Raw genomic sequence first — 11,750 nt, 5'->3', positions numbered from 1 at the left:
ACTTTACAAATTATGATGTCTTGTTATAATTAAACTACCCAACAGTAGGCCTATATCAAAGTACAGCTGAAACCACCAATTGATTATTTCATTGATTAACCAGGTGTTATGAAGGTGTTACTAGCTCTGGGCAAAATGTACAGCATTTCTAACTCACAAACCCATCATGTAGCCGATGAAGGAAACAATCATCAGATGAACCCATAATGAATATAATCATCGTCCTATATAAAATTGTTAAAAGCAAGCTCCACCTGAACCAACAGTAAAATCTTGCTTTAACATAAATGACCCGATACAAATATTCTAATAATAAAATGTGTAATAGTATAACAGTGATAGGAGAAAAATTATATATCTAGTACATTTGTATACAAAGTTCAATTTTCAATTAAATTTGACTTGTATGTAGAAGATTATTTTTACAGTATGGTGACCGTGGCTCAGGTGGTTAAGCGGGTTGGCCAATGATCCAAGGGTTGGCGGTTCGATCCCCGCTCTGCCACCAGTGTCATGGTTGTTGTGTCCTTGGGCAAGACACTTCACCCACCTTGCCTCGTGTGAATGTGTATGACTGCTGTATGTTTGAGGTGGTGGTCGGAGGGGCCGTAGGCGCTGAATGGCAGCCACGCTTCCGTCAGTCTGCCCCAGGGCAGCTGTGGCTACTATGGTAGTTTCCCACCACCAGTATGACTGTGTGTGAATGAATGGAACCTGGAACCCTGTAAAGCGTCTTTGAGTGCCTTGAAAAGCGCTATATAAATCCAATCCATTATTATTATTACTTTTATCAATTAAAAAATATGAATACTTCTTCCAACCAGTTTATTGTTTAGTGTAAAAGATATCAGAAAAAAGGGAAACAAAAGCATAGAATCCTCAATTTTTTATTTGGCATATTTGCTTGATGAATGACTGAAAAGATTAATCAATTATTAAAATAGATGCAAATACATTTTATTTTATTTGAACCAACTGATTGTTTCGGGTCTACAGCAAACAGAAACAATTATTTTGTTTTCTAAACAGCCTTAACATTCGGGCAAGTACAGATTGAACAGCAGCAATAACAAAAAAATATATGGAATTAGAAAGCTGATAACGTTTGACCTTCTGTCCTCATTCAGGATATACTGTCACGTACAGTATGCACTGTCCTTTTAGTCCCTAATCAATTAATAAATCCATTCCTACAAAATAAAAATTCTGATTTGCTTTGCGTCTTCATCCTGCCAGGCATTTCTCAAGGCAGACAATTATTAGAACTAGATCCAGTGCATGCATGATTCCTTTCAGTGTATTTATCTTAACCACACAACTCCTCAGTGGATAAATTACAGAAGACACTGTACACTATGGACTAGGTTCAATAAATACATAACATGGAGCCAGAGAGAGTGTTGGATGACATAAACAACCAAATATCTACAAAGCCTTGCAAAGTTAAGAAAGTGCCTACAATATTTCTAAATGTCACAGTCCTGTTCGGGTCCTGCTGGTGGGAGTCCGAGCCTTGTCGCTCAGAGAAAGGAGAGAAGTTGATCCGTGCTTCATGATGAAAGTCACTAAAGGAACCAGGCTGATTCAGCCGACACTGCAGTGTTTGTCGACCACGGTTTTCACTCACTTGTCCCTCTTGTAGATTTTCTTGGCAAAGTTGAGGAAGACTGAGTGAGGAAGGTTTTGAGCGTGACAGGCGATGAGTTTCTGTAGCCGCTGGTAGCTCTCATCTTCGTATCTGTGGTACAGCGTTGGCATTTGCAGGGTCTTGTACAGCGTTTTGACCTTTTCCACACTAGCATCGTCATGGCGCGCGTAACATGCCTGAGGAGTAGATATGGTGGAATTAAGTAGGGATCGGTGGCCAAAATCCTTGCCCTACATACACTTCATCTATTTTTTGAAAGTTTACTTTATGGCTTTCATTTTTTTTTACTCTAGCTACGCCTTTGGACTCAAAGCGTCTTTGAGTGACCTCCAAAAAAGCGCTATATAAATCCTATACATTATTATAAGCGGTAGTGTTTTTAAGAAACCAGCTACCAAGCTGCCTGTGAATTTGTTAAGGAAAAGAGTGAAAGACACAGGATGCATAGCGATGAGATAATGTATTTATAACTGCCTATGTACAATTAATAATGGTAATATGCCAATGGTGAAGCAAAGCAAACTTTGATGTAGTACCATTCGGGAAACACAGGATGTTACAGTCTGCCTGGTGTAAATCGTTTGTCTACATTCCTGGGAAATAATAACTATTATAAAATTGTGTTTTGTTTGATGATCTTTTTTGCTATTACAGGTCATTTATAAACTTTGAAAACATTTGAGAAATGTGACTGTTTCATAAACATTGTAGAAGGTTTAGGCTTCAGAATCTGTCAGCAGGTGCTGGTTCAAATTCAAATGTACAGAACAGAAATGTGGTACAGTATACACATGCATTGTATTTATTCTGTTGCATGTACTCACCAATGATCATTTAATATTAATGCATTCTCGCTAATGTTTGTGTGAAATGAAAGGAAATAAAACCGGAAAAGTAAATTTACATACATCCCGTCTTTTGTGTGATCCGACAGTGTGAGCAATGCAAGATCCATGCATACTACCAGGGGAGATTTTACCCTCATTTTAGGGGAGCCTCAGCACTATAGTTTTATCCTGGCACCCATAAAAATGTTTTGTACAAAAATTAATTTGAAAGGGTCTGTGTTTGACAAGCAATCTGAAAATGCATATCCAGTCAAACAAGATAACGTAAATTAAATGTTGAATACATTTTTTCCCCTTATTTTACAAAAAAATATGTAATGTGAACTAAGATGTATTTTGGGAGATCAATCAATGAAAAAAACTGACATTTTCAATATGCAGTATCAATATGTTTTGAAAATTAGAGATTTGTGTAATTTTTTCCTTGTGAATTACAAGCCCTATTTTATGAAAATGGCTCAGAATGAATTTCTGAATGAATCTAGATCTCTTGATTTTAGGTCTACAGTTTCATGAGGCTGTGATTAACATGGTTCCTCAGCTCACAATAGATTAGCCCAGGATTAGCCGTGTTTGACGAGCTCCACCAATTTCAGTTTTTGAGCCATAGCAGAGATCCTGGTATGACTTAAAATGCATATCCAGTCAAACAGGTAGTTGTCAATCCTGTTATGCTAGAGTTACCACCACTAACAGGATTGACTAACATCAAAGCTCTGGTCGTAGAATCACCCCTGCATACTAGGCAAGGCAAGGCAAGGCAAGTTTATTTATATAGCACAATTCAGACACAAGGCCACTCAAAGTGCTTTACAGGGGCAAGATTAGAATACATAAAACACATTATAAAACATTTAAAAGCGAATAAAAGAAACAAATAACAAAAAATGAAAACTCGATTTAAAAACATTTAAAAGCAAATAAAAGAAGCAAATAAAATGAAAATTGCAGGTTAAAATGGAAACAAAAAAGTCTTCAGACTCGATTTAAAAGAACTGAGAGTTGCAGCAGACCTCAAGTTCTCTGGGAGTTTGTTCCAGATTGTTGGTGCATAATAACTAAAAGCTGCTTCTCCTTGTTTAGTCCTAACTCTAGGGACTGTAAGTAGACCTGTCCCAGACGACCTAAGGGCTCTGGACGGTTCATAACTTATCAGCATATCAGTAATGTATTTTGGCCCTAAACCATTTAGTGCTTTATAAACCAACATCAGTATTTTGAAATCACTACTCTGAATATTGCAACAAAGTAATACCAGCACACATTTTAAGTGTTCACAATGAAAAGAAACAGTGTTGTGATCTGATGTCTCACCTCCAGCTCCGCTCTCTGTTCAGGAGTCATAATTTCCAGTGCCGTCACTACTAGCCAGCTGCATTTGTTGTCCTGGATGTCTGTACCAATCTTTCCTGTCACATTGGGGTCTCCGTAACAGTCTAAGTAGTCATCCTGCAATCAAAACACAATGGAGTGGTTATAAACTCTCTCTGTATATCATTCAATAGGTGACGGGAAAACAGGCTGACGTGCAAAAGTAATTACCTGTATTTGAAAGAACTCTCCCATCTCCAGTAAGATGTGTTTGGCGTTATTGTGTTCCTCTTCACTCTCAATTCCAGCCTATAGTAAGTAAGTAAGATATTGACATCACTGTTACTTTTCTTGTCCACACTTGTTCTGTAACCTTTATATTTGTTTCCGCCCTTTAAACTCATCCCCATAACGCCTGTGAGTTCCATCTTTAAAGTGTGTGAATGAAATGAAACACACTTACCATGTACATTGCAGCTGCCACTGGGAGGTAAAACGAGTAAAAGGCCGTCTTGTATTTCACAATAGCTTTGTACCTGAAAGATAAAGAGAGAATAGGTTAACTAACATTTGCTTTTGTCAGCAACATCCATTTCTGCAAATGTACTTAACAGATTGATCTTCACCTACCTATCCATGGTGAATCTGTTGAGGTCAATCTGACCGGGGGGAGCCGTCATTAGGTCAAGAGCTTGGCCGAGCTCTGTCTGGAAAGTTGTCTGAAACAAACAAGAGTTGCACTAAGAATCCTGTGTTAATGTGTGTGTGTGTGTGTGTGTGCCTGTGTAATCAATCAGGACGTAGAGTACCTCAGTAAATAGCTCCAGGAGATGAACGTAGTAGGGCTGATCCCTACAATGTCTGCGGAGTAGTCTGTAGATTGACGCCTCTAAGAGATATGAATCATTGATAGCATCCATACCTATCCCATCCTTAAAGAAACAAACAGACAGGATTGGACTGAGACACTACGTAAGAACACGTTGTTGATAGTGAAACATAATTTAATTAACACAACACTATTTTAGCATTTTTTTTAAAATGCATAAAGGCTCACCTTCTTGTACCAGCAGGGCTGCCCTCTCCGAGTCACAGATCCATCCATGATATCATCCGCCACAAGGAAGAATGCCTGAAGCTGCAAGCAAGAGACACAGTTCCAACACTTGAGACTTGAAAGAACGCAACACCTATGCATAGTGTCACTTCAACAGTCAGCCTGTGTGTGAGGGCTGAAGTTTTATTGACACACTGGGTGGCAGAAAAAAATAAGCCAAAACTTAATATAGTGGAGTTAAGACAATTAATATGTTTAGGATAAGTATATGTGAATATTATGTGACTTTAAAGGTTATAAATAACCAATGTGCTGCTCTGTTCACATCACGCTTTGTGCCAGAATGCTTTAAATATATTTTTGTTGGCATTTTAAAGCTTTATTGATAGTGTAGAGACAGACTTGAAATGGGGCAGAGAGGGGAGTGAAATGCAGAGAACAACCCCGGGCTGGAATCGAACCTGCGTCCACTGCTGGCCGAGGCCCATGGGGGGGACGCCCTAACAACTGAGCAAAGGGCTCCCCTTGTGCCATAACTCTTGGTGCGAACACACTGCACACCGCCGCGCGGCGAGTTTACATGGAAAGTCAATGTATTTTGCGCGTCGCCGCACGACTAGGGCGGCCGCCGCAGAAGTTGAAAATATTGAACTTTTTGCCGCCGGCCGCGCCGCGATAGCCAATCAGCGTTGAGCTCCTCCCGACGTCACTCGCTTCAGGGCGACTGACAGAGGAAATTAAGATGGATGAAAACATAATAGTCACAGTTTGCTCCCATAAGTTCTGTGAATAGCCTCTGTGTCTGTTGCCTGCTGTGTACAGCTATCAGTTTTGCTTTATGACCCAAGTTAGCACCAGTTAGCTTGGGTAAAGCACCATCAGCACAGCAGACTGGTGCTCTCAGCACCGGTTAGCACCAGCGCCAGCATATCCCCAGAACCCCAGAGTAGGAGAAGGCTACTCTGGTCGGGCGGTGGACACAATATGACCCAATATGATCACACGGCGCGGAACCTGCAATTCGTGCTGTGTAGCTCAACAAGATGCAGATCCGATCGTGAATTATCACACAAAAGCCCACAGATAGTACAGTAGCTCAGGCTCAATTTTATCATCATCCTGTCCTGTCTGTGGCATTTGGTCCCAATTAGAGCTGCAACGATTAATCGACGAATCGATTATTAATCGATTACTAAAATAATCGCCAACTATTCTGATAATCGATTAATCGTTTCGAGTAATTTTTTAACAAAAAAATTCCAAATTCTCTGATTTCAGCTTCTCAAATGTGAATATTTTCTGGTTTCTTTAATCCTCTTATGACAATAAACTGAAATATCTGTTTGTTTTGGACATAACAATACATTTGAGGACGTCAACCTGGGCTTTGGAAAATTGATCAACATTTTTCACAATTTTCTGACATTTTACGGACCAAAACACTAATCGATTAATAATCGATTAATCGAAAAAATAATCGACAGATTAATCGATTATCAAAATAATCGTTAGTTGCAGCCCTAGTCCCAATCCCATTTGTATTTTCTGCTGAAGATTAACATTTAACTTTTTTTTAAAAACATACAGGTAACACATATATCATTTATCTTTCAAAAAGTTATTATTTTCCTTACAATGCTAATGCCTGCAGTCTTTAGTAAATTGTCTTAAACAGAAAATACATTTCTTGTATAGGGAAATTGTAAGTGTTCACTATAGAGCATCAGGATGCTGCTGGAGGATTAATACAAAAGGTGTGGATTGGACAACAGTGCAGATCTATGACACAGAAATATAAGCAACATCACACTTTGACCTTCCTGGCAACACCGGTTATGGTGTTTTAAATGGATGTGTTCACAATAAGAAAGATCTGAGATACTGTCACACTGATCCAGGGCCGCCGCTCCCTATACGCAGAGTACGCAGACTGCGTAGGGCACCAAGTTCCTGGGGGAGGCACCCCAAAAAAAAAAAATTATAATTATAATTTTTTTTTTTTTTTTTTTTTTATTAAAAAGGAAAAAGAGATGGTCTGGGGGCCCCCCAAAATAGTTTATTTTTTTTAAAGTTCATGATAATCATTACATTACAAAAAATAAATAAATTAGTTATGAACAGGCCCATCGTTGTTTTTTCTTAATTGTGTAACCTATCCAGGGGTGGATTACTGCACAGGCACACCGGGCACAGGCCCAGGGGCCCAAGGGCTCAGGGGGGCCCTTAGCCAGAGATACTGATAGTAACTTTTCATGTTGCATAGTCAAAGAGCTCAGTCACTGATGTCAATAACAGGGTCCAAAAAGGAATAGCCTAAATATAAGTACTCATTAAAATGTAACAAGATAGAAATCATCATGGGCCCCTCAACTAGTAGGGGAGAAATACAAAAGCAAGTTAAAAACAACAGCATTAGTAGCTCTGTCTAAGGGGGTTGAAGGCCCCCTCACACATACACAAATAAACTTTATATGTGTGAATTCTAAATTGTTCATATCCACCCTTTATCTGTTGAAATGGGCCTCTCCATCATAGAACATGGGTCTGCAGACCAATCTACTGTTTTTACAGTTGCAGAGTAAAGAGTGCTGCCTGTTTAAGAAAAATCTGAAAAATAATGTTCCTTCTGCATCTCAGGATTTGATATCTCTCTAGTCTCTAAAATTTCCTCACAAAGTGCACCAGATTGATAGCCTGGCATTCCCAGACCTGCCACTAGGCGCTGGCAAATTAAATTTGCTGCGCGTGTTGGTCTGGAGACGCTCCGTTGAAGCTTATCAAGACTACCAGAAATCTGGTATAACGTTTCAATTGGTTCTATCTAATATGGGCGCGCCAGAGCCCTTTATATGGTGCTCTGGGGAGGACGTAACCGGATGACGACAGTGACGTGCATGCGACGTCGAAGCTGTGATAGTAAACATCAAAGATGGCTGCGGATATGTTGTGTGAGTTTGAGACTGCTTTGGCCTCGACCCTTAACGAATTGGAAGACGGGACTCATAGCTTTCACTAGCAAGTAAGTGGAATGTTCTGTTTTGCCGACCGACAACGGCAAACGTTTAATTGAACAGTTTAACAGCTGTTCGCTAAACGAACGGGGCTTACGTCACTTGTGCATCGCTCTGATTGGTTGTAGTGCTATCCAACTGCGTGCAGTGGCATTTGAAATGCACGAGTAGGAGCCGCCCCTAGAGTTGGAAATTACTATTGATCGTCGCCAGACCCTCTATCGTTCAAGATATCAGGGTCAGGATTTCCAGGCTACCAGATTGATGCATTTTACTTTAAAAAGGTAAAAAAAATTCCACCCACCCCCCAACAAGGTACAGGGTCCCTCCAACAATACCCCAAGATCCTGTGGGAAACACTGACTTCCTTAATATGTTTTTGCCATTAATTGTATGTATCCGTGTAGAAAATTCAGTGTACCTGACTGGATAGGGACAAGTGGGGGGCCCTTTAAGAGTGTAAGCCCAGGGGCCCATTATCTCATAATCAGTCTATGATCCTATCACTCAATTCCTTTGCAAAGGCAGTTTTTTCACAAGTTAAGCTGTTCTTTCTGTTAGTAAATGCTGGCAAATGTGCCAAAAAGCAGTCGCAGAGATCTTGCAATGGCAAAAAAAATTCGCCCGCGCCCTGCGGACGCGACCTTCTCGGTGTTTTCTTTTTGGGGGGGGGGGGGGGGGGCATCACTGACAATTTCTGCTTAGGGCACCCAAAAGCATAGCAGCGCCCCTGCACTGATCCATTATTAACATATCAAATCATGTCCTTACCAGCTCAATGCACCAGCCAACCAACATAGCCCGCTGCACCATGTCCTGCGAGAGCTTGGTGGGTGGGAGAAGTTCCCTCAGCGAGCCAATCACAGACAGGCCACGGTTCCTCTTGCCTCCAGGCGAATTGTAAACCAAAACCTTTCAGGAAAAAAAAAAAAGATTTAAGATAGAGGCACTGCGTTAACTACGAGTGAAGCCAGCCATAAACTCAATTTACCTCTCTCAGCCTTTTTAGAGCATCAGCCAGCGCCGGATCGGTAAAGTCCTTCTCTGAGAGCTCTGCCACGAGTTCCTCAAACTGGGCTTCAAACATCTGAGGGTCAGACAAAAACGCCTTCTTGCTGTGCGTCCCATTGCAAATGCTGTCCCCCTGGAAAGATGAAGTGCACAGCAGAAGAGTTGAGGTGTTGTTTTTCTTAAACGGGGGGCATGTCGGCCACATGATCCGGATTAATTTAGGGGCTTTAATGGCCCAGGTTAGCAGACGCCTCATTCTCAAAACCAGCCGTCAAAATGCTCACACACCATAAACGTGTCAGACTGAAGAGGTTACTAGCAAAACACACAACGTCGGTAACTTGGTCCGGTTGAGAAAAAATAGCTAGTGAGCGACATGGTATAATACTTTAGCACACTCAACTCAGTAAACAAGAGTAAGGCATAGGTAAAGACAATAAGAGTTATCAGCTAGCAGATTCCCTTGTACTGAAAAGAAGCGTTGGCTGACGTTAGCTTACACTGTGGGCTTCCAGTCTGTAAACAAGGCTAGCATATAGTACTATGATTTTTTTTGTTCATACACATGCCAATACATACCATAATAACGCTGTCTTATTATCCCCAAAATGTCCGGTATGATACAACCAAATAGTTTATCTTCTGTTTATTCGTCTTCTTGCTATGAAACAGAAGTCTGTGAACGTCTCGTAAAACAGGATGTGTAGATTGTAGTTCACTCTCTCGCTACCGTCCGTTTTATTTCGAAGCTTCAGAACTAAATTTCACAACATGCATTGCGAGTGGCGCGTGTGGGCGTGGACTGATCTCGAAGGCCTCATTTGACATTGGACGTTTTGATTGGCTTGTAGCATCGAACCAGGATGGGCTTTCACAACGGCTGACAAATAGGATTTAAGAAGAGGCGGAGTCAAGGTGGAGCGGGGAGTAGCGTGGGACAAACCCAAACCTCTATAATTGTAGTCCTACTGACAGCAATGGACAAAATAGACAGAAAAAAGTAAAAGAATATTTACCACAGTAAAGTATTGGAGCTTGCCCTTCATAATATTAATACAAAAACATCAACATAGCTGTTTATTTTATTATTTTATGTCATTTATTTCATATTTTGAAATACATAACTTGCATTGAAAGTTTTGCCATTGACACTGCATTTTAAATCTGGAATAGGTGTCATATTTAGATACATGTATTATTCAGGTTCCAAGGCTCTATCCTGCTAAGCCTGCAATCAATACATATATACATTTCTTCAAATAAATAATGTTTTATGCAAGACAGGAGGTAGAAATACAGCTCAGTGCCTTAATAATGGGGTGTCTGTATCTGTGTGCAGGCTAAGTGTGTATGCGTGACCATTTTTAAAATCAGTTACAATATATGAGTGGAGTCTATCCAAAATGTGCCTTCTCTTGGAGTCGATATCATCACTTAGTGAGCACACCAAAAATAGTCTATACTTTCCAAAGAAGAAAATAAAATCCAACTAGACACAACTATTGATACCCCCCATTTAACCATTAATAACCCCTGCAAGTCCAAAGAAGACTGTGCCAACACATAGCCTAGTGTGAAGACCTACCTCGTAATAAATTTGTCTGTACATTTATTGCAAGAGACCCTTCATGTAATCAGAGTCAGAATGCAATTTACACCTCTTTATCTTACAGAAATAGGCTGCATTAGCCAGTGTCACACATAGGATTGTGTACTTGTAACATTTTCAAACCCGATCAAAGTCAAATTAGAATGCAGAAGCATGTTTTGTGCCATCTGGCAGAACATTTTGGGATCACTGCACATCCTTGACTCTGACCTTCCCATTCAGCTATCTATTAACACACACAAACACACATTTCAAATGGCTACTATCATAGGTCTTGGGTGCAATAGGAAGAAAAGTAAGAAGCATTTTCAAAACATGCAGATAAAGACATTCTGAGGACATGTTACTTTAGTTACACAGACTGTTGGGTTTGAATGCACAAGGATCCTGTTGTATTTGGGAGGCTGTAGTGAAAACATGCACATATGCAAATCAAACACTCCTGTCCAGGGGCCAACCACAGAGAGACTGAGCATATGTCTGTGGTGTGCATTCATTTAAATTTAAAAACGCTAGCTTACTTATTTATTTTTGTTTTTCTGAAGGTGGAAAAGCATGGGGACAAACTGTTTTGCTAAATGAAAAAAGACAAAATAAGCAACTCAATAAAGGGTTCCCCATGTGAGCGCCTTTGTCCTGATGTGCAGCCTCACCTGTATATCTTACATTGTTCTCTAACGATATGTTTATTGAGATGATTTTTTAAAATCAATGGAAGACATCACTTCACCTGAGCGATGCTGTGGATTAATAGCAATGTACAAGACGGCCAGAAGCACATTGCCACCCATAGTTATGTAACAGACTGAATGTTATTATGAGTAAGTTGTTGTCACAGCGTGAATGCTAGTTGAGTTATGTCTCCAGTCTTGAGGGAGAATTTTTTTTAGCACGGGGGTGACGAGAGTGAGAGAAAGGAGAATGCAGAAGGAAAGATGCGTCAGTTGGTTGTCTCGGCCGGTCTTGGATTTATTGTTTGAACAGGGACCAAACAGCCTAGAAATGAGCATCTAGTGGCTGTTTCACTGATGTTGAACAGTGAAATAGTGTGAGGCTGATGTTCAGAGTGATATAGAGCACCGCTGAATAAGGCCATTTGCACCGATGGCTTCAGAAAACGGAGGAAATACATTTTCAGCACTAGTTATCTCCCCTAAACTGCCTTAGTCTCTCCTTTTCATCAACCTACCTCGTTCCCTCCCACCCATGTCCACTTTACAACCCTGTTCCCCTCCTTCACCCCGTCCTCTCTTCC

The 11,750-nt window shown here is 40.5% G+C and overlaps 1 protein-coding gene across 1 annotated transcript; it reads right to left on the bottom strand.

Moving 5' to 3' along the window:
- Positions 1 to 871: 871 nt before the first annotated feature.
- Positions 872 to 9,587, bottom strand: fdps (farnesyl diphosphate synthase (farnesyl pyrophosphate synthetase, dimethylallyltranstransferase, geranyltranstransferase)). The gene is made up of 10 exons (XM_080039808.1): positions 9,466 to 9,587; positions 8,867 to 9,019; positions 8,647 to 8,787; positions 4,865 to 4,945; positions 4,617 to 4,739; positions 4,438 to 4,526; positions 4,271 to 4,343; positions 4,039 to 4,116; positions 3,811 to 3,945; positions 872 to 1,824 (listed from the first exon to the last, which is right to left on the bottom strand). The coding sequence occupies exons 1-10, from the start codon at positions 9,466 to 9,468 to the stop codon at positions 1,624 to 1,626; spliced, it is 1,077 nt and encodes a 358-aa protein (XP_079895934.1). The 5' UTR covers positions 9,469 to 9,587; the 3' UTR covers positions 872 to 1,623.
- Between the last annotated feature and the right edge of the window lie 2,163 nt (positions 9,588 to 11,750).

Source organism: Ammodytes marinus (genome assembly GCF_949987685.1).
Source record: "Ammodytes marinus genome assembly, chromosome: 13".
NCBI classification, from domain to species: Eukaryota; Metazoa; Chordata; class Actinopteri; order Uranoscopiformes; family Ammodytidae; genus Ammodytes; species Ammodytes marinus.
This window is presented reverse-complemented; position numbering and strand designations above follow the sequence as displayed.

Coding starts and splice junctions, on each gene's coding strand:
- fdps (XM_080039808.1), bottom strand. Junction 8,788..8,866: donor CTCTAAAAAGGCTGAGAGAG/GTAAATTGAGTT, acceptor TTTTCCTGAAAG/GTTTTGGTTTACAATTCGCC. Junction 4,946..8,646: donor TTGGCTGGTGCATTGAGCTG/GTAAGGACATGA, acceptor TCTTGCTTGCAG/CTTCAGGCATTCTTCCTTGT.